The sequence below is a fragment of the Pteropus medius genome, unplaced genomic scaffold (genome assembly GCF_902729225.1).
Source record: "Pteropus medius unplaced genomic scaffold, Ma_sr-lr_union100, whole genome shotgun sequence".
NCBI classification, from domain to species: domain Eukaryota; kingdom Metazoa; phylum Chordata; class Mammalia; order Chiroptera; family Pteropodidae; genus Pteropus; species Pteropus medius.
The window spans coordinates 7,487,673-7,515,394 of record NW_024344253.1 but is presented as its reverse complement, the minus strand read 5'-3'; the positions used below and the strand labels follow the sequence as shown (position 1 = coordinate 7,515,394).

The 27,722-nt window shown below is 38.9% G+C and overlaps 1 protein-coding gene across 4 annotated transcripts in view; it reads left to right on the top strand.

Annotated features, from left to right (window-relative positions):
• The window catches only part of PHACTR2 (phosphatase and actin regulator 2), a 195,487-nt gene extending 168,369 nt beyond the window's left edge, over positions 1-27,118 (top strand). Inside the window, exons 5-11 of one of the 4 annotated variants that reach the window (XM_039869728.1) lie at positions 4,000-4,239; positions 7,960-8,473; positions 13,509-13,714; positions 14,952-15,108; positions 18,568-18,623; positions 23,697-23,758; positions 26,024-27,118. In XM_039869728.1, the coding sequence (XP_039725662.1) occupies positions 4,000-4,239; positions 7,960-8,473; positions 13,509-13,714; positions 14,952-15,108; positions 18,568-18,623; positions 23,697-23,758; positions 26,024-26,194 (1,406 nt within the window). In that variant the 3' untranslated portion in view covers positions 26,195-27,118. The remainder of the gene's footprint in view (positions 1-3,999; positions 4,240-7,959; positions 8,474-13,508; positions 13,715-14,951; positions 15,109-18,567; positions 18,624-23,696; positions 23,759-26,023) is intronic. The other 3 variants (XM_039869730.1, XM_039869729.1, XM_039869731.1) reach the window with 3 other exon arrangements.
• Positions 27,119-27,722: the final 604 nt, after the last annotated feature.

The window sequence follows — 27,722 nt, the reverse complement described above, 5'->3', positions numbered from 1 at the left end:
CATCTGTGGTTTGTGTCTTGTACAGCCTTTTCACATTCAAGAATCGTATCCTTCATTACGTAACAGTGCCATCTCTAGTACTTGTCTGGTCCGTGTGGGGTATCAGTCAGTGAACTGGCCAGACTTCAGAGGAAGCATGTCTCTTATCAACCTAATAAAAAGTCGCTGACAGTTTTATGTTAATTAAACCAGCAGGTCTCGATGTTCTGAAAAGATGATGGCAGGCCTCATAGGCCCATGGATATTTGAGAGATATTTTTGTTTTCTTATTCTTTATTTAGAATTAGTACATTCAGTTCTTTTTGGTCAAATAAGGTCCAAGATAGCATCTTGCTTGGCTGCTCTGCACATGAGGAAATGGAAATGCTCCACATGCTGCCACACCGCTAATTAGACAGAGTCGCCTCCCTCTCGCTGTGTGATCCGTGCGCCTGCCTGAGCCACACCGAGAGTGAGGGGAAGCGTCCGATATGGAAGCCACTTCGGGAGAGTAAGATGCATGTCACTCATAACTCACGTCACGTAGTATTACGTTAAATAGAAAATATCTTAGGAACAAAGGTAACCATTCATTTCTCTGGAAAGAGACCATTTAATTCTAAAAAAAAAACGCCCTAAGATTCACTTTTACCCCTGCTCCTCTTCTGATCTCACTCCTTGTTTGAGCTCACTGCCGTGCAAATCCACCGCCCCACGATTTTAATTCACCTTTTATCTTGGGATGTAGCGCTGTTTCCTTTTACATTAAATAAATGTATCCAGGAGCATTATTTCATCTAGTAATTGGTTATAGTTGCAGAACTACATCACATGCCTTTAAAATCCCAGATGCTTTATATCTTTTTAAGACCGTGTGTCAGTACTTTAGTATTTGAAACATCAGTGTCATAGAAAACAAAACAAATGGCCAGTGGCCTGCACACTGCTCTTAGGCCCCACCTAAGATACGTGAGTGTTGCTGCAGCTCCCGAAGGCACCCGCCTCTGGGTACAGTGGTCTTCGGCCTCCTCCGGCAGCCCTGGAGACTTTTCCCTTAAGGCCTTCAGGGCTCCTTGTTTCTTTTTAGTCTATCTCAGCAGCTGCCCTTAAACATAGAAGAGGCAGAAAAGCTGACCATCAATCTGTTACATATAGCTTGGCATAAAAGATGAGAAGGCTGAAAATTATGTGATTTTATTTCTACTGAGTTATTGTTGAGGACGTTCAACGAAGTGACTTAATATATTTGTTCCACACATAATAATGAAGGTCTGTCATAAGTAAGACTCTACGGAGGGCCAGGAAGAGTGGTGAATGAGAAATGGCCTTCGCCATCAAGCAATTCATGGCCTACGAGGAGACCAGCATGCAAACAGGCAATTGCAATACAAGATGCCAAGTACTCTGAAAGGCCTGAGTGCAGCAAGCCAGGGGAGCTGGCAGCGGAGACCAGAACTGCTTCGTAGAGGAAGATATTTCCAAACTGTGATTTGCAGGAGACGAGAAGGAGGCAGTCAGTTGAAGGAGAAGGATGGGGGCAGAAGTGCATTCTAGGCAAAGTGAAGATGCATGCAGTTCTCGGGTTTGCTCACAGTGTTACTGAACTAAGCTCTTCATGTGATGGAAGGAACCAGACCTAGAAATATAGTAAACAGCTACCATACAGACTGTCGTGTGAAATGCTGTTGTTTTCAAGCCAGAGTGCATAGGCAGCCCTTTCTTAGCCTCCTCTTGAAAAGATAATACTCATAGAATTCATCCGTTTATGTCACGTCTTCAGATCATAATAAAAAATGTAACTTGACTGAATTCATTACCTCCCAGATAAATGTGTGTTGTTAATAACTAACTGCCAATTAGTCACATTCATTGAATAGACATGTTTAAAGCATATGCTTGATGGGATATCAAAGTTCAGGCAAAGGGAGTTTATAATTTAGTCAGAAAAGCATACTGTGTGCGATTCCCTTAGGAATCGCCACAGAGTAAACATAAACACTGGCCATGTGGCAGACATACACCGACAATTGGTAAGAATTCTCAGAGAAAGAAGGCGTGGAGCATGCTTCCCCAGGAGCTGGCCGAGAGTTTGCGTGCAGTGTGTCCATTTTCAACCCAGTAGGGACTGTCATTCCCAAATGTCAACCATCTCCTGCTTCGCATACCCAGAAGCTAGATTCTTTGGGGGTATAACTAGAATTTAAAACCTTAGGCAGAAAGAAAAAAAGATCCCTCTGTGATATGCCATAAAGTCAGAGGATAAGATAAGTGAGGATTTGTAGTGTGAATAAAGATAGCAGGTTTTATAGTTCAGCTTGACTGGCCTTCACCATAGACACTATCACTGGGCTTGATCTCTGTGCGTGGTATTATGCTAGGAGCTAATCTTACAGAGAATAGTGTAAAGAAGTATTTAAAGAATAGGCTTCTGCCCTGTGTCAGTGTCTCTATATGTTGTGTGTTAAAATGTTTTAGATGTGCCTTAACTTGTATTGTTTTCAACCCTAACTGACTTTCGTGATTAAGTGGCCTTCTGGTTCAGACCAGGAAGGTTAGGAGAGTCACTACTTAGTTGGAGAGACAGATGTATAAACAGAAAGGCAAACAGAAAGTAGCCTCTGATAAATGTTGAATCAGTAGCTACAATTAAGATTAGATGCAGGAGAGGTGAACTTGGGCTCCAGTGACTGGGGTGGATTTCGTGGCTGAGGGAGAATAAAAGAAAAGTTTTACTGATTACCTACCATAATTTAAATCATTTTATGGTGGTTATATATGTGAATTTATGGGGATATAGAAAAAAGGAGGGTGAAGTCCTCACTTCACACTAACTAGCATGAGAAATGAAATAAAAGAAATAATAAAATGTGATGCGTTCTAATATTAAAACCCTTTCTTCATTCAATAATTCAATAACGGGAGGATATATCCAGTGAAGGCTTAGTCTGGTCTTAACACTGTCTTATTTTTTATTTTTTAATTGTGCTTCATTTTTAAAGAAATGCTGCTTAGCTCTTTGGACCAGAACTATATTTTAATTTATTTTAATTACAATCAGCCAGTGTTAGAATAAATACAGATATAACTATATAAATGAACATTCAACATCCCCACTGTCAGTAACGAGAGACTGATTCTGTTTCTCTTCCAGTTAATTTAAACCTTGTGAGAGATTTCTGTACTTAGATGTGAATTTTTTAAAAACTGAATTTTAACCTTTGTCTTTTCAGAATTTTTTTACATTGCAAATTTACATTACAAAACAAGTTTGATTTTCGAGAGGATTCTCCGCCCTCTGTACCTATCATCATGACACTGTTTGAGAAGATCAGAGGAAGTTATTGCAAAACAGGAAGTTGCCCTACTGCACTGGGAGAGCTTGAGAAAATTTTAATAGTAGAAAAGAGTTTATTCTCCAGTGCATTGTGTTTCCTGTAAAAGATTCTACAGTCTTCCTTAGCTTAAAAAATGACTGATTTTTGACCACAATGGGACAAAGCACAAATCTCTTCCAGATTAACGGGTTTGAATTCTCAGAGAAAGTCCGCTGGTAGAGGGGACAAAGGTAACTGTGAGTCCACAGTCCTTGCTGCATGGTCAGTCCTTACCCCATGGAGATGTGTGTAATACGCTCATCTGCCACTCTTGGGGGCCCTTCGGTTTTGTTTAATTCAATTTAGCACTCAAGTCCTCGTCATCATTTAGCAACCACCAGTTCAAGTCTGGTGTCGGCCCCTGACGGTGGACATTTACATTCATCGTCACTATAACTTCATCAGAGTAATTTGTGCAACCCTGTTGGATCACAGGAGTGTTCAGTGCAGCCGGACAACACACCCATGTGGCTTTCAGCCTTTGTTTTTACCCCAAACTTTGTTCTTTCTCTGGTGCAGACTCCACTCTGGTTCCCAAGGGCCAAGCAGCCGCTTGTTTGTATCACTGTCACTGTGTGTCTCGCTCCTTCTGTTGATATAGTGTGTGTCTGTATCAGTCTGCTTCTGTTCACTTTCTCATTTGTAGAGAACACTGAAAACCACTCTGAAACACCGGCAGCTCCTGCTCCACCTCCTTCAACTCTTCCTAAGCCTAAACCCAAACCTAAACCCAAAAAATCACCTGTGCTTCCAAAAGGGGCTGCTGCTGGGGCCAGCCCCAAGGGTGATGAAGTGCCTCCTATTAAAAAAAATACCAGGGCTCCTGGTAAGCAAGCCCCCGTCCCTCCACCCAAGCCAGCAAGCCGAAACACGACCCGAGAGGCTGGTGAGTATGCCCCCGGGGGATTGAGTCTAGGGGTGCTCTACTTTGGGGTGGGGCTAATTGCTTTTTCTAGGAATGATGTCTGGTGTCAGAATGTAACACCAGTGGAATCAGCTTTGACACGGAGAATGCCTAGGAGATTCTTTTGTTGGTACCTCTAAGGAAAGTCACCGAGTTGATTAGTTGACCTCATTCGTTTGGGGTGAAGAGACCTCTTTCATCCTGAGTATTCGCTGTCTGCACAAGGACCAGTAGAAGGAAACGGAGTAGGGTGCCTGATGAGTGCGATGATCTGATGTGACATTATCGAGACATCAACTGGCCTTCTGCCTTTTTAAGTCTATGGGTGGCTTTTGGGCTTTGGTTTTCTTTCAAAATGTCTTAAGTTTTCGCATAAGAATATGACACTTGTATCTTTGGCATCTGCCCACATACCTACTCAAAAAGGCACCTGTCATCTGCTTCAGCTCCACCCCACCACTCTGTATCCAATCACTACTGTTTCAGCAGAGTTGAAAGTTACATACTCATTGCTCACCCCACCCCCCACAAACAGTAAAAGAAGACTTCAATTTGTTATAAGGAAAAGCAGCCTAGTGGTTGGTTACAAGTCACTATTGCAAATCACCAGGGGGATGTTTTGGTGACTTACAATAACTGTAACTAATGTATATCCAGTTTTCCTTTCAACTCAGATATGCTTAACCCAAGTAGAGCTTTCATTCTTCTAGTGAAATGGAATGAAGAAGCCTACCATGTCATCCAGCTTTTAAAGGACATTAGTCAGAACATACATGCTGGGTGGCTTCTATGCATAAAAATTCTCCTGTTTTATAACAAACCTTATCTTCCCTAAAATCAGCAGCAACTTTCTCATAGTTGCCTTGGTATTGATCTTTTTCATACCCGAAATGCTCAAATTTAGAAAATGGCTTTGTGGACGGTGTGATAGACCTCCGAATGTAAATAGATGTCTCTCTCCCTGTGTTTCTCTCTTCTGCCTTTGACCTTGAGTGTCTGGGTCTCTTCTAATAAGGTCTAAAGTGAAATGTCTCAGAATGCTGTGCAAACAGTGCCTTTGGGCCATTTCCTCAGAGACCAGCTGCCCTCAACGTGTCATCATCTATTCTCGGTGGTGTCTGTATTTTTTCCCAAACTGCCTCTCACACCCTAGGATCAGTGCTTGAAGTGAGGCAGGCTCGGATCCACTTCTTAAAAGCCCCAAACTGTCACCCTGTCCTTTGGAATTAAGACGCGGCCTTGCACACTTTCCCACTTCCTCATGCCCCACATGGTAGCGGCTCACTGTCGACTCTGTCTTGCTTCTCTCACAAGAAAGCTGATTAAGCCAGAGCAGGGGACAACTTCTGTGAAAGATTTTTGAGTGATTTCCAGAGATTTGAAGATTTATATATAGACTCATGATGTTCCTAAGAGAATAGTACAAGCCTGTTATCCATCATATTGAAAGAGGCCCAACCAGTCCACAGTGTATATAAGAATGTTGCTACCACAGAGAAACAGGGACTGCATTGTAGTTTACCAACAAGCTTGTCATACCAGGATCCTCTCATCAGACGCTGATAATGCTCCATCGGAATCCAACTGATATTCCTTTTGTAACCATTTAGAACTGTCTGCATGGTAACGTTTCATTTGAATAATGGTGACCTTCTGGAGAAGTTACTTCAAATGCAGCTCTTAATTTTCAGTCAGATGTTTTTAGTTCTTTAAAAAAGCTATTTGTTTAGATTCTTCCTCTATTACTTAATTAGTATAGACTTCCAGATAACCAGATATCTATTTGGCACGTTCAGCTGATTTACCAGTGAAGTAAGGCAAAATCTATAATGTTTCTTTCTCATACTGTATTATGTACTGCATGAGTACTTAACTGAGAAGACGTGGCATCTCTTTAGTCATGGTCTTAATTCAAGATGACTCAAACTACATGGTTGATTTCAGCAAAGTCCCATCATTTTAAAAGATACTTAAAAACTATAATAACATGGCTTGAATTCACATTCCAGGCTTTGAAAAAACTATCTTTTCCCTAAAGCCATGCTAAAGCTAACCATGCTGTCAAAATAGACAGAATTTTCTTTTAAAAAAAATTATTAGAATTGATATGTGGAAGGGATTCTGTTCAGTTTACCTAAGAAAGTAATTGGACATGTTTAGACATAAAATTCTTAGCATTTTTGTTGTGAAAAAAGAAATTTCGAATGGACTTAGATTGTAAGAATATGCTTAATAAGTGTGTCTTATAAAACAAGTGAAGATTGTTAACTTTTAAAAAATAGTGTTAACGCCAGCTGGCCAGCCATAGGTAACCTGTTTCTAGAACCAGAGTTTATAAAGATAAAACTGTAAAAAAAAAAAAAAAAAAAGGTAGTATTAAGAGGCCCAGACTTGGGGTAGGGGGATTATAGTTATTGTGTATATCTAAAGTAATAAAGCCCTAAGCCATAGAGACTTCTTTTAAGCCTGAATATTGTCATGAAATGAGACTGGCTTCTTGTTGTATATCGAAGTTAGTGAAATCTAACATCTCATTGTCTATTCCTCATTTCTTCTTCATCTCTTGACCCCCAAAATTGACGTCAATAAAGTCATAACCATAGGTGACTTACAATAATGTCTGCATGCATCGTAGATTGGCTTCATCATACTAACAAGATATTTTCTAATAGCTCTGTGGAAGCCAGTTAAACCCCTCACGAAAAAGAAGAGACGGACAGCATTATAACAGAAGCCGCAGCTAGGAGGAACTTTTAGGGCATGCAGATCATTTAACAAAAGTGTACTCTCATGGGAGTGTACAGGTGTCTCCTCTGATGATCTGTAGAAAAGGAGACCTAGCTTTTTCTTTTCCTGAGAATGATTTGGCTGAAGGCAGCCCTACCCAGAAACAGGCAAATAGACCACTGCCGTCTTCTGTAAAAGACCCTCCAGGAACACGAGCAGCTGTCAGAAGATCTGAGAATGATACTCTTTCCCTCCAAATGATTCAAATGGTACCCATTTAGACTTTTTTTTTTTTTTTGGTAGAAAAGAATTTTTTCTGCCTTTTGATGTTTTGAAGGGGACTTGTCTTTTATATGCGGCCATCTGTTTTCACTCTGCCCCGTAGCCACTGCAGATGGAGGTAGAGGCCAGCTTGGCAAGCTGTTCTCTCTGGAGCCATGGGGAGAGCTGGTTTGGAGTTTATTCTTTTAGCGATAAGATGAGACAATTTGCTTTGGGCCCAGAAGGGAGCTGGTGGTACATACTCCACCTCTTCTGAATGTGGGCCACTCTTTTTCGAGGAAGACATCATAGAACTTGTGTAACTTGTGATGAACCCAACCTTGTATTATTTCCACATAGCTGCCAATGTCTGTCCTCTACACAAGATACTGTCCCTTCTCTGGAGCCTACAGGGATTTTTTCGGGTAGCCCAGAGGCACTAAGGATTGACCTTTGGCTAAAGACAGGAGGGAGAAGACAGGACTCTTGTCCCTTAGGGTTTTGCCTCAAGCATCACTTGCTCCCTCCTAGAGTAGAGGCAGAGAGGCGGCAGAAACCAAAACCATTATCATTACTAGTCTGTTTTCTTTTATTCATTTATTTAACACATTTAAAAAATTTTTAAGGGAACATTGTCATTGACCATAGCAATTCAGTTTATTTTGTAAGTGTGTTGTCTTCTTTGACTTTTAATGCAAAATCTCTCTGTTTTAGCTGGTTCCTCTCATTCAAAAAAAACAACTGGCTCCAAAGCATCAGCTTCACCATCTACTTCCTCCACCTCGCCTCATCCCAAAGCTTCAAAGGAGACGGTTTCTAACAAAACAGGGCCTGTGGGAATCACGAAGGGCAAGAAAAAAACTGGCAAGCAGCCAGCGTCTCGACCGTCCTCAGATGCAACCACTTCTGGCACGTCCGAGCCTTCGGAGACCAGGGTGGAGAGTCTCAAAACTGAGCAGACTGTCCCTGGGACCGAGGAGCTAACCACAGGCAAATCCAAGTCTGCCGTTCCTCCACACCCTGTGGCCCCTCCCCCACCACTCCCCGCCCCTCCTCTAGCTTCGGAGGAGAGTGCCTTGGACACTCCTGTTGTCCTGGTCAGCAATGGAGCTGACCTGGCCATCCCCACCTTAGACCCAAGTCAGCTTCTCTGGACTGAAGAGCCGACAAACAGAACCACTGTCCACTCAGGCACTGGCTTAAGTGTTAGCAGAGAAAATGCAAAATGGTGAGTCGGGGTCCAAACCCCATATTCCCTCTGCGTTCCCTATGAACTGGGTGCTATTGATCACTCAACCGCTCTCTTGGAAATAAAGGAACCTACTTTGCTTTTTATAATTTAATCTAGTGATTGTTAGATAAATACCCATGTCATCCAACCCTTGGTTTTTTCATAGCCTTGCCCCTGGGAATGCCATGGGCTTCTGGAGATAGCGCCATTGGTCCTACAGGTAGATACCACTTCCGATCCATGGCTTTCAAGTACATTTAGAGCCTGTTTCATCACTACTCAACAGTCTTTTCCCTAGACAGTCGCTTCTCTTTCCTTATAGTGGTTCTTTTAAATCTTTACCACGTGTCCAGATTGCTCACCCACTCCTGCCTACCTTCGTGTCACCAAGTTATTCAGCCTTCCCCTTCTCCAAGGAAACAAAGACCATCAGGAAAGAGCTATTCAAATTCCAACTCCTTTTCCTTTAACCTCGGGGACACTCCTTTCTTGCTTCCTTAATTCCCCCACCCAGTTCCAATGTTACCTCCCCTGAGAAGCCTTTCAATGGGCATCCAAACAGAATTGGTTATTGCATCTATTATCCTCTGACAGCTCGTTTTCCTACCTGGGGGACAGAACTAGCCAACGTGTTTTATTTACCTCTATATTCCCAGCAACCAGTACAGAAGCTGGTATGCCACAGGTATGCCATCATCTAGTTGCCCAAGCTGGAAACCTGTAATTCATCCTAGGGTCCTCATGCTCCATCGTTTCCTGCATCTAATCATTCATAAAGTCCTATCAATTTTCTACGTGAAGGGAAACAAGCCATGTAGCTCACCTGTCCCACAGGTATGAAGGGACAACTGTCAGAGTATGGTAGACATATTCAGTTCTGTCTAGGGAAGGCTTAGATCCAGTATCTTCTGTTTCTAAGAATAAAACCAAATTCAGATCATTTAATTGAATATTTCCTCTTCCAAAAAAGTCTTTGTCATATTAGACTTAAAAATTTTTAGTACATTAATTAAGTTGATTTGGATCAAGAGACTAAAATATCAACTTTAATTATTGAATTGCTGATAATAACCATCTATTGAATACTTACTTAATGTCAGGAACTGTCAGTTATTTAATTCACATGAGTTTCCCTGAAATATTTCTGGTTAATAAATGAGAAAACCGATGCCTCAGGTTACCCAGTTACTAAGTGGCGGGGCTGGAATGCAGACCCAGAGTTGCACACCAAATTCCATGTTGTTTTAAGTAATTTTGTAAGTTTCCAAAGTAGTTACTCCCACTTCTTCTGTTGTTTCTTTTGTGTTTGTTACTTGGTTTTGTTTGTTTGTTTGTTTTTATCACCTTGAGCACCTTCATCCAAAGGAAAGCCAAGGAAAGATAAATAAATGCAAAATTGCAAATTACTTTATTTGGTTAATACTGTGGGAAAAGAAGATATTGAAATAAAGAGTTATGGTATCCCCAATACTTCCAGCGCATAGCAAATGTCTTCTTTTATTTATAGTGACTATTTTTTCCGCCATTGCAATCAATTCCCACCTTTGGACCTAAACGGTCTTTCTTTCAGCGTATCTTTTTGCTTGCCCTCTGTGTGCCACTCACTGTGCTAAGCACCAAAGATACAAAAGTGGGCAACACGTTATAGTTAACATTTGTTTTTACCGTAGTCTCACATGCCCAGGAAGTATAAATATCTTAAATACGGGATAATAGAGAGAGTATATGGGTTTATCGTTGAATATACTAAAGAATGAGGTGCAACATGTAAAATGATTCCTTAGATGGTCTTAAGCCCTGAGAGCCTGTATCCAAAGTGACCTGACTCTGCCTCGTCCACTTCCACAATCATTTAGGGAGAAAGCTGTGTTCTGCTAGGCACCGTGCTGCATGCTGAGGGCTTAATACCCGTCTTCAGCCCAAGTATGTGCAAGATTGTCAGACAAAAGAGTTGAGCATCTGTTCTCCATTTCCACTGGCACTGTGATCAGAGAGCAAGCTGAGGACATGATTAGACATTGAGGTATTTATAATAGATTTTCCTGTCAGGGTAACTACCATGCTTTCCTAGAAGAGGGCATAGAGTTTTGTTTTTTGTTTTTTGTTTTTTTTCTCTGTATATTCCACAAAATAAAAAAACTTAAATTGCAGTTCATCCCACAGGGGTGGTTTGTGTTTGCTCTTGAGTTAATGAGGCTGGAATAAGTAGTCTCTCAAATTCCCTTCCAAATTCTTTCTTCTGTTTTTAAGTGGATATTCGAATTAGAATTTCTGGCTCTTAGTCACTCGCTTTACTTAGAACTCTCCCGCAGTTAAGTTTAGTCAACGAATGTGTGAAAATCCTGTCATCTTATGAAGAGGCTCTGTTTGGAATACAAATAACAAAACTTTAAAGGAGACAAGTGGCCATGTGCAAAAATATCTACCTCTATTCACATATTATGTGGTAGTAGCTATTTAGTAGATTTCATTGGCAGCTTCATCATTAACGTGTGTGTCTGCTACAATTTAAGGCAGAAACTAATAAGCCCATCCGGAGCCCATATCCAAAAGAGACTTGACTCTGTTTAGTCCCTTTCCACAAACTTTGATGGAGTGCACTGTATTGTCCAGGATGTCCTGGAACCTTAGAGACATGTAAGAGCCAAGTTATGAATTAATCAATACAAATTTGAAGTATAATATTTACCATTAAATATAACCCATAATATAATAATAATATATCTTATGAAGTAAAAATAAAATATAGCGTAACATTTAATAGGTAAGCTTAAGAGTCTTAAGTCTGGGTTCTCCTGGACTTGGCGCTCACAGCTGGGCAACTCACTCATACATAGCCTTCCTGGGTGCCACAGACTATAAATTCTCTGCCTTCCTTTTACTATAGGACAGTTGTAAGTGTATGCAGAAGTCTTTGAAAACTGCAAAACATTGTAAAATACAAATGATATAATTAAAATAATTGATAACATAATAGATCAGTAAGCTGTGACATATACAAATACCAGGGCTCAACCCTGAAGGATCTTTTGTTCTGCTCTTCTGAATGTGTTACTCATCGGCATATCTTCTACACGTGCTGTGGTCACCCCCAGTGGCAAACTACAAACAAGAATGGCCTCTAGTGGCAATGGACTAGAAATCCAGAATGTGAAAAAGTTTCTCATAAAATAGATCTTCTCTCATTTAAAGTGAGATTTCACACTGTGAAAAACGTATGATGGTTCCTCAGAAAATTAAATATGGAATTACCACATGATCCTGCAAATTCCACTTCTCTGTCTGTTGCCCCCCGAAAATGAAAACGTATGCTTGAACAGATATTTGTACACTTACATTCATCGGTGCATTATTCATAATAACCAAATGGTAGAAACAGCCCAAATGTCCTTCAGCTGATGAATGGATAAACAAAATGTGGCTTCTACATACAGTGGAATATTATTCAGCCTTAAAAAGGAAAGAAATTCTGGCACATGCTATAACACAGATGAACCCTGAAGACATGCTAAGTGAAGTAGGTCAGACACAGAAAGCCAAATGTATGATTTCACTTATATGAAGCCCCTAGAATAGTAAAATTCATAGAGACAAAGCAGAGTAGTAGCTGCCTGGGGCCAGGGGAGGACGGCTGGAGAGTTTAATGGGTCTAGAGTTTGGGGAAGATAAATGGAAATGGAAGATGTTGATGGTTGCACAACAGTGTGAATATACTTAATGCTATTAAACTATACACTTACCAATGATTCAAATGGCAAATTTTATGTATATTTTCCACAATAAAAAGTAAATTTTCATATTTCTCCCTTTGAAAACAAGAGTTTTGGCTGTTGGATTTTTCTAGCATGTGAAAGAAAATTTTGAGAGCACTTGGGCTTATAACCACAAAGTAGAATTTTCAATACCTCAGATTCTGACAAAATTTACCTGTTTTTATTATAAAAAGAACTGGTTTGAGGCTTTTTTTAGTTCGTGAGAACAGCAAGCACATGTTTTGCACTAAACGGCCTTTTGAAAGTGTGACATCCAAATTTGGATTCTATTTATATCAGAAACTGATGTGAGGATCTTCTGTATCATAAAATGAAGATTATATTGTCTTCGATATGATACATTTTTTATGTGAAGTATATTTTTTGATTCTAGTTTGTGAAAATTGGCAAGCTTTGTATATGGATAGTTACCTTAAACCAGACTCAAGCTACACAGTAGGAAATGATCACATCACCTTTCTTCTAAAGAGTCCATTCAGCTCTCACATTTTCCATCTCATGTTGTTAATATCATCCTGTGACAGGAGGGTTCACAAGTGCAGAACCTAAGCGCAGGGAGGATACGTGACTTTTTTACTGTTAACTCATTGGCTCTGAGGAAAATAGGATTAATTCATAGATCAATGAAAGAAGATAGACTTTTCTATGTCACTACCGTTCTAGGTGTTGGGCAGCAAAACATTGTGCGTCGTACTTGTCCAGGAACTTTGGCGGTCGGGAAGGCAGACAAGTGAATGGTGGCTGAGGTGCAGCGTTCCACATGCTCCACTGGGGTTTTCTTCAGATCACCATGGGAGCGGGGAGATGGGATGAGGAACTAGGCTGAAGGCCAGTGACAGATTCCTGAAGGAGCTAAAGCTTTCACTGAGACTTGAAGGATAAATGGGATTTACAGGTCAAAGAAAAAGTACAAAGTCAGATATCCAGGAGCTTCTAGTCCATTTTTCTTTCCACTGAACCCCCTTTGCTACAGAAAAATAAATTCGCAAAATATAGTTTGACCATATCCACGTACTAAATATATCAGACACCACCCAGTCAATCTTTTCCATGTACAGATGAAGACTGTAAAACAAAGAATTAAATAACACATAGCATTCTTCCATTTCAGTGGCTTCGCTGGCCACTGTCTGCTTTCTCCTTTCGGCAGCCCGAAGGCTGCTCGTGAAACTAGCACTCCTTTTCATGGTGATGGTGGTGTTATCCCCCAGGGTTGCCCCGACCTTCACACCACCCCTGTGTTTCTGTGCCTTTAACAGTGTCACAACCAAAGACGAGCTGGGAAAGGCAGCACCTCAGCTACTGGCTCCCGGGCTGATGGGAGAATCCTTAGAATCCTTCAGTGCCTTGGAGGACGAGGGCCAAAGAGAGTACCGTGCCAATGACTCTGACTCCGATGGGCCCGTCTTGTACACCGATGACGATGACTACGAAGAGGATGAGGACGAAGATGGCGGTGGAGAAAGTAAGGCTTCTTTCCAAGAGGTAGAAAGGAAAGTGGGGAGTGGACAGAACTAGCTGCATTTCGTAAAGAACAAAAGCTTCATCAGGAACCAGACATCTGGTGCTCCCTTTTCTCTCATAGTCTCTTTCTCAGATTGGAAATGTGTATATCTTAAGGTTTAGCTTTTGATGATGTACAGGCCTTTCCAAAAGATGATTCTGTAGGGTGGAGGCAGGGGACAGGTCTTCGTTCCTGAGGCCGATATGCACATTTGTATCTGTACAAAGGTCGAAGCTTTCTAATTATGGAGGCCTTTCTCAGAATGAGGAGAGCTGGCCCTTCCCCCAGGCCTTTCTTGAATAAAGCACATCAGTGCAGAATTCCCTGGATTACTCACTGGAGATGTTTGAGGGTTTCACTTATTTTTATGCTGGGCTTTAAAGAGAGGGCAGGGAAGAATGAGTCAAGAATGACAAATACCTTTTAAGAATTAAAAACAATCACTCATCCACAGTAAGTGAGATGTATGCCTTCTAGGAAAGAAGGAAAGGAAAATGGATAAAGCCAACCATTTATGTGTAACTTATGGAACTCGAAAGTATGATGTTTTAAAAATCTTCTTAGCAGAATGACTTGGGAAGGATATTCTCTGTGGAACTGAATTGATAGAGTATGGAAAGTTATTAGTATATTAATGATTAAATGTCAGTTTTTCAAACTCCTAGTTCATACCGAACAACAACAAAAAGATCATTATTATTCATCTGGTATTAACTATCTTCTGTGGAGATGTCAGGGATTCCTGGGTAATGTAAGATTAAAACAGTAGCAAAGGCAGACTTTTGCCAGTGTGGTTTTTGAGTAGAAGAAAAGGGAAAACCAAGATGTACTGTATTATATAAGTAAAGAGATTAAGTTTTTAAGACTTCGAAAAAAGGAAGGAAAGGCATTATGCAATCAGTAATTTCCATGATGTGCCAACTCAGCAAAATAAACTTCAAATATCATTTTCCAAATGATGAGGTGATACTTGCAAGTTTTTTCATGGTACTCCAAGATTTTTAAAAATAGTTCTCTAGTTTTTCAAAATGAACTACATCCAACTAAAAACTGTTTCTTAAGTTAATTAAAATTCCGCTCTTGCATGTGGACAAAGAATTTGGTCTGGGCTCCGTTTAAAGTCTGTGCCATCTGCAGCCTTGAGTGCTGCTTGCTTAAAACCCTCTTTCTCTGTATTTCTTCCTTTTCCAATCCTCAGGTGCTTTGGCAAGTAAAATCCGACGAAGGGATACTCTTGCTATCAAACTTGGCAACAGACCATCTAAGAAAGAGTTAGAGGACAAAAACATCTTACAGCGTACATCTGAAGAAGAGAGGCAGGAAATCCGACAACAAATTGGAACCAAGCTCGTCAGGTAATTGCTGAAATTTCAGTACAGCACCGACGAATGCATACTTTCCCTCCCGCAGTTTCCTACATGAAGTCATTGTGACTTCCTTGTGTAAAGGCCCACTTGGCCTAACTGGTCTTTTAAAGTGGGTCCTGGATGGCGAAGCACTCAGAGAATCTGCCTTTCGGTAACTAGTCAGTGGCTCGGAGGTCGCTAAAGCCTAATCCAAGTATTGACAAAGTTTTTCTCTAAAGGACCAGTTGGTAAATATTTTAGGCTTTGCTGGCCAGAAGGTCACAGTTGCAGCTACTCAACTGTGTTATTGTAACATCGAAGCAGCCATAAACCATAAACAAATGAATGAAATGCGATTCATCAAAACAGGCAATAAGCCTATTTTATGGCTTCACTAGCACTTCTGTCATTTCCAGGGGGTTCTGCCCTGTGGGTTGTACCATAAAAATATTAGTTAGGGTCAGTGGTCAGCTCCTTCCAAGTCAGGTAACCATAGCCCCCATGTTAAAACTGGCCCCTTTTAACTTCAAATAAATAGTCATCTCACTTCTCTTCCTGCCTCCAGCCATTGTAGGATTTCTACTTTGGCCACTAGTGACTTTGGAGGTCTATTTGGCAGTTTTAATAGAAATGAGTGCTGACGCTCTCATTTTTTTATTTATCATCATTTGAAGCATATTTAAGTATTAGTTATTTTGTTGACTTCTCTCATTCTGCATAAATTGGGAGACGGGAACAGTCTGGAACACCAGAGCAGGCAGGAGGGAAGTCCTCTCCTTGCTTGGAAGTGGAAGACTTCTCTGCTGTGTACCTGCAGGGTTGGCCCGCTGGGGCTCCAGAGGCCATTATCTGTTTTACAGGTGGGCTAAGCCCGGGCTTGTGAGGGTTTAAATGAGCTGTTACACTGAAGGTACTTTAGTGCCTGGATTGTAGCAAGCACTTAATAGAATTAAATTTTTTATTATTAATTTAAATCATTATATGTCTCTTAAACTAGTAAAACACTTTTAAAAATTAACCCAGTGTTGGCAACTTTATGAGAAAATGGGACACGTATAGCAGATTGCTCTTATACAGTGTATCTGAAGAACAACTTAACAGTATGAAAAAAATTATAAAGTAGTCTTTCTTTACAAGATAATTCTGCTTGAGAGACTATACAAGAGGGAAATAATACAAAGGAAAAAAAACCTATATTTTACAAAAGTGTTTATTTTAAGCCATATATAGCATTGACAATTTAAAACCAACCAAACATTCAAAAACGAGACTGATGAAGAATGCTGTGAAAAGTTAACACCATGAAATAATCACAGAAGCGGTTGTCTAACCGTTTCATCAAGGATTGCATACTCGGAGGTGTATCGCAAGGAGGTGATAACTGGGCTTCCGTGGAGAAGTGTGCGTGTGTGTGTTTTGGAGGTTGCATGAAAGGGGACTCCCTCATCCCAGGTCTACCCATCCAACCAGAACAGCACCTCTTCTGTCTGTTTTATATAAAGATGACACCCCAACCTCCCAAAGTTTGAGAGCCTCTGTACACACATAAACTACATGTATAAAAAAATTTTAACAGAGCACGGTTTTTAGTATTATAAATATGTAATTTTGACTGAATTGTTTTCCTAAGAACATGACACATCTAGTCACTGTCATTCAAAGATAAATCACCCACAGTTCTGCCTTAGAGAACTCTATGTCAAGTGAAAGAGACAGAATTATGTATTGCATGATGGGGCCACATGAAAATCACAGACTTCTAAGTCAGAAGAACTAGTTATGCATCCTGGCTCCTGCATTTATTAGCATGTTATCTTTGGCAAGTAAATTAATCTCTCATTTCCTCATCTGTAAAATGGGAACTAGCCCGCTACCTTGATGAATTGTTCTGAGGATTCAAGATAAGGTAAGTTAAACACCTAGTACAGTACCTGGGACTTTAAAAGTGTGAACTAATGAGAGCTATGGTTATTATCTTTATAACTGCTTTGTGGTCAGTGCTTTAATAGGTGTATAATCTATCTATAACCTCTGTATAGGGGCAAAGAACCAGGCGCCTTTAATTCTCAGTTGCAGGAAAGTTCAAATACCCACCTTCAAGTTACTATTTTAAGCATTCCTGAGATATCAGTAGTTGGAGGAGAGAAGGTCATTCTAGAGGGAGGAAACTCCATAAACAGAGGAAGGATGATGTCTTTGGAGGACGACATATTACTGATACGTAGTACGGCATACCTGGGTACACAGATGGCACAAAATCTGGCTGGTATAGATGTTCACTGGGTTCTTTTGTGGGCTCAATTACTCAAGTTAATGTCAAGGTAACTCTGATGAAGATTAAACTTTTAACAAAATTTTTAATGAGATATTTAAACTATCATTGATTTCAGTTCTTCCAACCGTGTCTGTCACAGCAATAAAAATTTAGAATTGATAGTATCTGTGTTAAAATGGCCTTTCATTATATTCGTTGAATTTGCAAAAACTCAGCCTATGTCCAGAGGAAGTTTTTGTTTGTGATTAACAACAAATAATAATGTACACAAGACTAATAAGTTATTAAAGGGTGATTAGAATAGTCAGCTCTTGTGTACAAGTAGCTACTAATCACAAATGAACCTGGCTCGTCTTAATGGCAGATGGGAAGAGCCTATGTATCTGTAGATAACTATATATATTGGAAATTCATTTGAGATCACAAAACCAGTATTTCATTTCCAAAACACTATGCTGTGTAGATTGATCATCTTCTGAGTTGATATGAACTCTCGAGCAGCAACCTTTTTTAGATCCTAATGACTACATATTAACTAGAGAAAAAGCTAAGCTGTTTTAACAGAGACCAGAAAGTGCAGTGGTCCAAACTGGCTCTTTCGCATGTCTCTTTTTTTTTCACATAACAGTGTAGAGGTAGGAGCATTATCCAGCATGGCTGGGGAGCATTGCTCCTTGCAGTCAGCTAGGCATCCAGGTTCCTTCTGTTGCTCTTCTGTCCCCATGGACACTCTCATCTTCATGATCCAGGCTGGCTAACATGACCACGTTTAAGTTCTGGTCTGCAGTAGAAGGAAAGATAGAGAAGGAGACACACACTCCATCAGTTTTAGGGTAGAAAGTGGCAGTTAGAAGCACCACTTCCGCCCACATCCCATTGCAAGAATTTGGTCATAGAGCCACACCTTATTGCTCGGGAGGCAGAATTCTATAGCTGGGAGGCTACCACTAAAACTCACGGGGTTCTGTTTCTGCTAGGAAGAAGGGAGAATGGGCAGTGGGATAGTTGGCAGTCTTAGCCACAATCTCTAGTCTCCATGCTAACAGAAAAGGCAGCTTTTATTTTGTAGGTTTAAAATGGATTTTTGTTTCTCAAAACATGAAAAAATATAGCTTTGTTTGTTGTTTCATTTTATGTCTTCCACTAAGGGAGCCTCGTTTGTAACCTCCAGTATATCCTTTTTGTCATTATAGGAGACTTAGCCAGAGGCCCACCACTGAAGAACTAGAACAAAGAAACATCCTAAAACGTGAGTATCTTGTACTATACAGTGATGCCTGTGTAACTACCACCCTGTTCCCTCTAGAAAATCTGTTTATCAGTAGGAAACCTTAACATATTTATTTATTCACAAATGATTGAAATGGCCCATTTATATCACATGTCTATGCCATCATTTATAGAATTTAAAAAATAATTTCTTAAAGTTTGTGTTTCATTTTATGGCTTCGAGCCTGATATCCTCCAGACCAGTCATGGATGTGACTGTTATTTTTAAGAAAGATGAAATATATTTCATGTATTCTTTCACCAAAGCATGAAATGAAATAAAATAAAATGCTCTAGTCTGCTTGCAAATACATGTCAAAGAAAAAAAACAGAGATTCCACAAAGAAATAAATCAAACATTTCTAAAAGATGAATAATAATACAGATTGCTGCCAGGTTTAACAAATGACTGGATTTAAAACTATTATGGTAAAAAGAATTCTTCAATCCATTTCATTTTCCTTTGTTATGATAACTGTTTCCCTCTTGAGTTATTTATATTTTGTCAGTACTTATGCAATTCTCCATTCATTTTCCTACTTTATTTTCCCATTCTATATTTCCTTCTGTTTTCTTTGACTCTGCTTTTCACTCACCAGTCCAATCATATTAAAATTATTGAAGTTCATATATTAAAGCTATCAAATTAATGGAAACACAATTTGTCATGCTGTAGTGTATCAATGTGGTCATTAACCACAGTGAATTAAGTAATGGATATTTTTAAATTGCGCCACTATAGTTTTATATATTATTAACCCAGTTTCAAAAAAAGATTTTTGTTGTATGAAATATCAAAAAAGCTGTGATGGGCAGAGCTCCGGATAGTACTGTAATAGTCACGAGCCACTGGCATGCGGGAAATCTTTTTCAGCCAGGCTTTTAGAGTCAGCTTAGCCTGTCTGGATGATCCCTGTTCTCCAATCTGAGTTGTTTTCTTTACTGAAGGCAAGAAGGGTTTTAATAGCATATTTATACTACAGTTGCTATTACTAAGGCAACCCAAGAATGAGGACTGAACAGTGAGAGAAATTGCCAATCTATGGGATTTTTTTCTTGGAATGTTTTTTCTCTTTGTGTGTGTGTGTGTATGTGTGTGTGTGTGTGTGTGTGTGTGTGGTGTGAGAGAGAGAGAGAGAAAGAGAGAGAGAGAGAGAGCGCACGCATGAGCATATCTGGAATAGAGCCCAAGAAAGGACTTAAGTGACCGTCAATGTGTACAAGAGCCACTTTGTAGAGGGAAAAAGTCATGGCTACAAAAGAAAAAAATATTTTAGCTTTCTAAAATAGGATGGTAGCAACATCTAATTTCGACAACAAAACAGAACCAAAAAGGTTCATGGCTTTTGATAATTGGTTCCTGGAAAATATCTGTTGAATGAACTTGTAGATAAGCTCAAATGTATACCATAAGTTCCTAAGACACAGATTTTGTTGGATGCCTGATACAATACCTAGAAAAAAGGAAGAGCAAATTCTGGGTAATCCTTTCCTGCTCCTGTGAAACAAAGAGTACTAAACCACATTGGTGTTTGGTTTTTTTGAGGAACTGTTTCATAGATCTAGAAATTTGTCACACATTGATCTTAAGTGCTGTGTTGGCTTTTCTACTCCATTTTCCTGGAGGTTCAGGAAAGAGTGAGACGCCAAAGTCAACTTCAGATTTGACTTTAGCCTTATTTACTTCCTTTTCCGTTTGTTTAAGCATACTTTTTCTGGAAACAAAAGACACATTTCCAGTCTGGAGAAGCTGATAACTGGCTTATGATCTCCTGACATAATATTGTATGGCTAAGGGAAGCAGAAAAGAGAACTGACGGAGGTCGTCCAGAGCATTCTGCAGAGCAGTGCCAGGGAGCTGAATGCCGTAGCTTATGACACTTTACTCAGGCCTCTTTGCCTCTGGGTTCTTCCACATAGATTGCTCTTGTTTGTTTGTGTGTTCATCGCCAGTTTTCATTCAAAAGCAACATGATTGTCTATTTGAAGAGAAGCCTATGTGTGACATGATGTGATTTTTAAGGACGCTTACTTTAATGAGGTTATTTTTTTCTTGGCAAACTAAGGAAATTATTCACAGCATTAAATATTTAGCAATCCTCCAACCTAAGCCCATTGCTAGTTTAATAAACATAAGTCAGATGGCAGTCAATGCTAATAGCTTTAATTGGAGACCACAGGACAAATTTTATTTCTTAGTATCATTCCCAGTACCACAGCTTACTTGATTTGTTCCTATTTTAGTGCATCTAGCATTTTAAAATACATATTAAGTTATATTTAGCTATGCATTTTAGAACCAGTTTCTTAAAATTGTTAAAATAGAAAGCAAGTTTAGGAGCTTGAAAGGTCAGCTTTTGCTTATCAGGAAAAGTGATGTAGATGGAACATCTTTTTCAGGACAGGGATAAAAGATAAGGATCCTCTCATTCTATTTAGCTGTGACTATAATTCTAGCTATATCTTTTATAGGGCGAAAAATGTATTAGGCTATAGAATTTTGCTTGTATTTTTCCCCAACATTTTATTATGAAATGTTTATTATTAAGTTTTTAACCATAGAGAAAAGTTGAAAGAATATTACAGTAAACACCCATATATATCTACCATTTATATTCTACGATTATCATCTACTTTATCATGTCTTGCTTTATCACATATCTGTTCATCCATTGATTCATTTTTTTGATGTATTTCAAAGTAGGTTTATAAATGTATTTTCATTTGTTAAAAACACCCATACAGAAACATGTAAAACAGCAAAAAGAGAAACTCACAGAAAATGTTTGGCCTTTTGAACCCCATTTTATCTGAACTGATGACTCAAGAACATAATACTCCAGTTACTGAAATTTCAGTGCCTTTTCTACTTCTTATAACTCATCCACCAAAAGCTCTGGACAACACTCTCAAGCTCAGCAGCGTTCCTGTAGTGCACACCCTGTTAAACCTCATGTATTGCTTGTGTGTTTATGGCAAATGCTTCCTGTGGCTATTCTGAAATATCCGCCCCTTCTCTGCTCTGATGAGTTACTGAGGGCAAGATTTGTCAATGAGCCATGTCACTTCCTCCGTGAACATTCTCCCAGTCTTTTTAAAGTGACCAGAAAAGTTTGCATCCGACTTCATAATTAGCCCTCTAATAAATCGCCCCCCCCGAAAAAAAGGAAAGAAACATTAAAAAAAAAACCTCTAAATTTTTTAAAACTAGTTTAAGATATAACCTTGACTCTTTGTAAGAGACTTTTCAGTGACTAACAAGAAGAGCAGTCACGTTGGCTTCCCTCCACCTTCTTCCTCCAATTTCTTTAAAAGTACAATTTCTAATGTGGAAAATGTAAGGAAGTCAGCTCCTGATGTTAAAAAAGAATTCCCAAATGGTAAAATTTGTTTATTTTGCTCCCCTAACTGCAGTTGGCCCTTCTTTTTTTAAAAACGTCACTGGCTGTCACTTAGATGTACAATATGCTTAATAAGGCAAAATTATCTAAGATTCTCATCAAGGAAATGACATTTTATGTATTTCATGAAAACTGGAGAGTTTGTTAGCTTTGAGTCTATTAGATATCCAATTTTTTGTCTTTTAAAAGTACCTTTTAAATGTAACATAATCACTATATAGGAAAAATTGACTAAAATGTTTTAAGGATTGTATTTTTCTTCTTATTAATATCATCATCTAAGGCCTGACCTTGTAAAGCCCTAGTTTGACTCACAGGAACTACAAATTTGGTGTTTGTCTGTTATGTATCATTTGCAATCCTTATCTAACTCATACAAGGTAATTATCTGACCCTAAGGGTATATTTTAAAGATGTCAAATAATACCTATATTATTTTCATAGGAAGAAATCTGAGTTATAACCAAATTTATTTGACACTCACAGGCACTTCATGAAAGCATACTAACTAGTTGTTTCTTCTTGCAGGATAATTTCAGTTTATGTTCACTTTTTGTCTCAATATTCAGAGTGGTCATCCTCTTTCTTATGAATTAAGATTAGTATTTCAGAAGAATATACATACTTTCCCCATCCACATAAGAAAAATTAATAGAGATTTAGCATGTTCAACTAACAAATACAAATATTGCAATATTGCATGCTGATATTTTATTCATAATAAAATTAATCTTAGTGGTAAGAAGTTTGTTTGAATTTTAAAAATAAATACAATTATCTCTTCACCCTTTTGGTTGAGACTTTATAGAGTGATTTTTCCTTCAATAGACTTCGTAACAGCACTTTCTAAAAGATGCTTTTTTGTAAGCATTGGTACCCAAAGAGTAAAATCTATGCTCACTTATCAGACAAATGATGAGCTACAGGAAGCGACAGAGAAGTTCATCAAATAAGCAACCAATAAAATTTGAAAGGGTGTTTATTACTTTTAAAATTCTGGACATTTTTCTCTTAGTCCCATCTGTTGGATGCCATTTATTTAAGTTGGCCATTAAATTGTACTACTTGGTAAAGGACCAAAAAAAAGATAAGACTTTGGAAAGTCAAAGTCACAAGAAAATAAATCATCTCCATCAACAGCACAACATAACCCCATTCAGAACATTGTCATTGAAAGCAAAGTCCAAAGAAATGATTACATTCTGCTTCTATGAAAAGCAACTCAAACATGCATCACATGGTTCTAATTTGTTCTTTTGACATGTCTCAGATTTTCACATGAAGCCCAGATTCACAGTAAATTTTTACCTGCATTCTGATAAACTGTGCTTATAAGCCCATGAGACGATCAGCAGTGAAAGGCTTTCACCAAAATATGAGCATTATTGTGGTTTTTTCAGAATAGAATAAGAAGTCAGGAAGCAAAAAGGTTTACGAGTAAATAAACTAGTCCTGTAAGGAAAAATATCACACACGCACACATTAATGATTGATCTTTTTGCAAAATCTTTTGAAACTTTTTAAGAATGTTGGTGGAGTGTGCGATCAATATCTGTTAGAGTCAAATAATTATGGCCTGATCTACTTTTCTAATTATAAAATTATTTGTAGTAACAAAGTGTTCATGCCTCCTCCCCCCCATTAATAAACAGAAAAGAATGAAGAAGAAGAACAAGAAGCAAAAATGGAACTTAAACGCAGACTCAGCAGAAAGGTGACGAAACTGTGACTGTTAATGATCATGTGTGTTTTGAGATACACTTCATTTTTTAACTGTGAATTAGCTCTCTACATGTAAATCTTGTATTTAGGAATATTATTTCTATTAGTCTACTAACTGATCGTAGACATTAAAATCAATGTAAATTATGTTTATGTTTATAGTTGCATGATATGTTAATTTCGGTGTTAACAATCAAAAGTTTTTAAGTGCATTTAATGTTTGTGAATGTAACATATAATCTGTGTGAAAACATTTTTAAGAGCAAAAAGGAACAAAAAAAATCACACAGATTTCTTCCATTCAGAGATAACCATTATTAACATTTCCGTGTTTAGTTTTAAAAAATGCTAACACTTTCAGTGAATGTAGTCTTGGATATATCAAATAAATATTTTGTTACTATTTGCCACTATTCCATATCGGAGCTGGGCGAGTAATTTTTTTAAGTGAACTTGGTCATCCAGCCTGCCTACTGCAGTGTTACACAAATTGACAAATGGCTCACTTCAGACAGTTGTTTCCACACATTTGTGAAAGTAGAAATCTGATACCAGGGCTATTGCTTTTTCCTGTAAATGTTAAAATAGTGATAGTCTTTGGAAAAACTACCAGTTTATATTTCATTATAAATTTTTGTTCAGTAATTCTTCAGGTATACCTTTCACACCTGGATAAGGCAGGATGAGTAAAGTATGACATCTGCAGTGAAGTGTGTGACCTGGCCCACATTTATCTGGGCTGGCTTGAGAGTCCACAGCAAAAGCATTCTAAGAGAGATAGAAGAAGAGCTCCCTGCCATAGGCGCGGGACAGCCCACGCCACTAATAGCTACCCTGTGACTGGCATAGTCCTGAAGAGCAAGACTGGATGACGAGTTTCTGACCTGTGTATCCACCAGTCACTTGCCTTTTGGGCAGTCCCCAGAGGCAAAGGTTTCTCTTCCTCCTTAACCCCACCTGCCCTGGAGAGGCAGTAAGAAGCTACCAGTATAGATTGGACAGGAACTGAGAGCGTAACAGAACCACTTAGAGTATTCCTTTGTTTGTCCAGTGCCTACCAGGACTTTGTGAAGCAAGAAGGCACTGCAGTTGCCATATCCCAGCCCAGGGGGGCTCAGGGTATAGTGCCAGGCCTTCTAAGAGTCTTCAAAAGCCTTAAATGTTAGAACATTGACTTAGTTCAGCCTCTGGTTTTATTTAAGAGGAAACTGAGGCCCAGGAAATGGTGTGTTTTTGACCAGGAAAATATTTTTTGTGATTGTGCTTAATTTTCCCCAAAGTTGAGGCTATGCAGATAAAACACACCTCCAAGAAAATGGACCCCATGGGTAAAACAGAGGCCTGGGTCTACCTGTCTGACAATACTGAGACATCTCCCAACTCAGAAGAGCCACAAACCTCGATAACGAAGAGTAGGTGATGCCTGCCAACCCGGGGCTGTGTTTCTTTGGTTTCTCAGAACCATCTCTGTCTCATTCTTGGGCTTGAGAAAGGACCAAGAGAGAAAAGCAAATACATACACAGCTGGGTAGAATAAATGTAACTGTAAAACTGAATTTGACAAAGACAACAGGAGGAATCCACATTATTAGAAGTATCTTAAAGACGACAGCTGATTTTAAGTTTTAGGGCCCCTGAAGTGCTGTTCTCCAGCAAGTCCCCACTCCTTATTCCTGCACATCAGCTTTTCTGGCCAAGGGTAAATGTCAACCTGGGCCTGGATCCTTTGCCTCTCATGGAAGACCGCCATAGGCATACCCTTCACTGGATCATTTCTTTGTCATATATTGGTGCATTTCTGAATAGACAAGTTTAGTAAAATAGGAGCTAAGATTATTATTCTCGTTTCTACAAGTTGCAGGCTTTTTGTCTTGATAATTCAATCCTCAAAACAGCCATCCTATATTTGGATTTCTATTGTGTCTGTGTCGCTTCATGTTCCCTATGTCAGGGATGACAGGCACCTTTATCACAACAGGCAAGTTGAGGAAAATAGCATAATACAGATGGTTGCTAAAGACTGTGACCTATCTAACAATGATGATTTTTATAGTCTCAAAATTAGGGCACACCGCTTTCTAGTTCTCATTAGAAACTCCCAAGATGCTGCTGCCTTTTCCGCGTTCTTTTTTTTTTTTTCCGATATCTGAAAGTGACCTTATTTCACTATAACTTTGAAGCTCTCTATAGAAGACTAGCCACCCTGAAGTTGTAAATGGTTTACTGAACTCACCCCTCTGTCCCTTTTCTCCTGCAGCTCAGCCTGAGACCCACAGTGGCAGAGCTACAAGCTCGAAGGATCCTGCGGTTTAATGAGTACGTAGAAGTCACCGATTCTCCCGACTATGATCGCCGGGCAGACAAGCCCTGGGCCAGGTTGACGCCTGCAGACAAGGCAAGAACTCTAGTAGCTTTAGCCATGACCTGATTTACTTATGATTTTATTGCTTTTCTAAAAGCCCCAATCCTCACCTATCCCCAGCCAGTCATCCTAGGAGACTAGATATTAGCAAATATCCCAATAATTTTTTGACTTTGATTACTTATGTGATAGATTTAGTAATATCGATGTAGTTCTTTGAACTAAGTCTCTGGAGAAAACTAGTTCTTGTAACCATGTAACCTGCCTGTATTCAAACCTGAATTTTGTTTTGGGGGTGTAGGGGGAGTGAGAGCAAGCCTTTCCCATAGCCATGATTTATCCTTACTCTTAGAAAATATAACTTATACTCAGTTATTATTTTAAAGGGATGTAACAGTGGGAAAGGTATTGATCTATGACAAGACCGGTGCACATTTTCTATAAATGGTCAGAGAATAAATATTTTGGGCTTCATGGGCCATGGAGTCTTTGTTGCGATGGCTCAGGTCTGCCATTGTAGCATGAAAGCAGCCAGAAATAACATGTAAGTAAGTAGATGTGTATGTGTTCCAATAAAAACTTTATTTAGAAAAATAGATGGTGGGTCAAATTTGGCCTGCAGGGGGCATGGTTTTCCAACTTCTAATCTATATCATGGCTTACAGTTCAGAAAAACTGAAATATTTAGAGGATTCTATCATGGAGAAAGACTAGTTATTTTATGGGTACTATCATTCTATAGCCAAAGAATTTTGCCAACTATGTTTTTAAATTCTTCACTTTAAGATTTTCCTCATATCCCAAAAATGATTTCTAATTTTTGTCTCTAAGCAAAATTTGATATTGAATAAACACACATCACACCCAGTCTGAATGCTAGAACTAGATATTTAATTATACTCTGTGCTGACTGACACTTTTTAATAGGAGGCTTCGTTCTGTAAAGCACCTACTATGTATGATGTCTTATTTTCTATGTAAAGCATATCTCTTTTCATTTATTTGTGTGCATTTCAATTTCTTTCATTAATGCCTTATAATGTTCAATGTGCAGGTCTTTCACTTCCTTGGTTAAATGTATTCCTAGGTATTTTTTTCTTTTTTTTTTTTTTCCACTCCATAATTCCAGTAGCGTTTTTTAAAATTTATTTATTTAAATTGGTTTCAAGTGTACAGTACATTGTTTTTATAAATTTCTCCTTCTGCTAGTTCATTATCAGTGTACAGAAACACAACAGATTTTTGTGTATTGATTTTGAATCCTACAACTTTGCTGAATTTATTTGTTCAGTTTTTTGATGGATCTTTAAGGTTTCCTATATGTTATATCAGGTTATCTGAAAATAGTGACAGTTTTGCTTCTTCCTTTCCAGTTTGAGTGCCTTTCTTTCTTTTTCTTGCCTAATTGCTCGGGCTAAGAATTCCAGTACCATGTTGAACAAGAGTGGTGAGAGTGGGCATCCTTGTCTTGTTCTCGATCTTAGAGGAAAAGCTTCCAGCTTTTCGCCCTTGAATATGATGTTAGCCGTGATTTTGTCTTCTATGACCTTTATTATGTTGTGGTACGTTCCCTCTATACTCAAATCTGGTAACT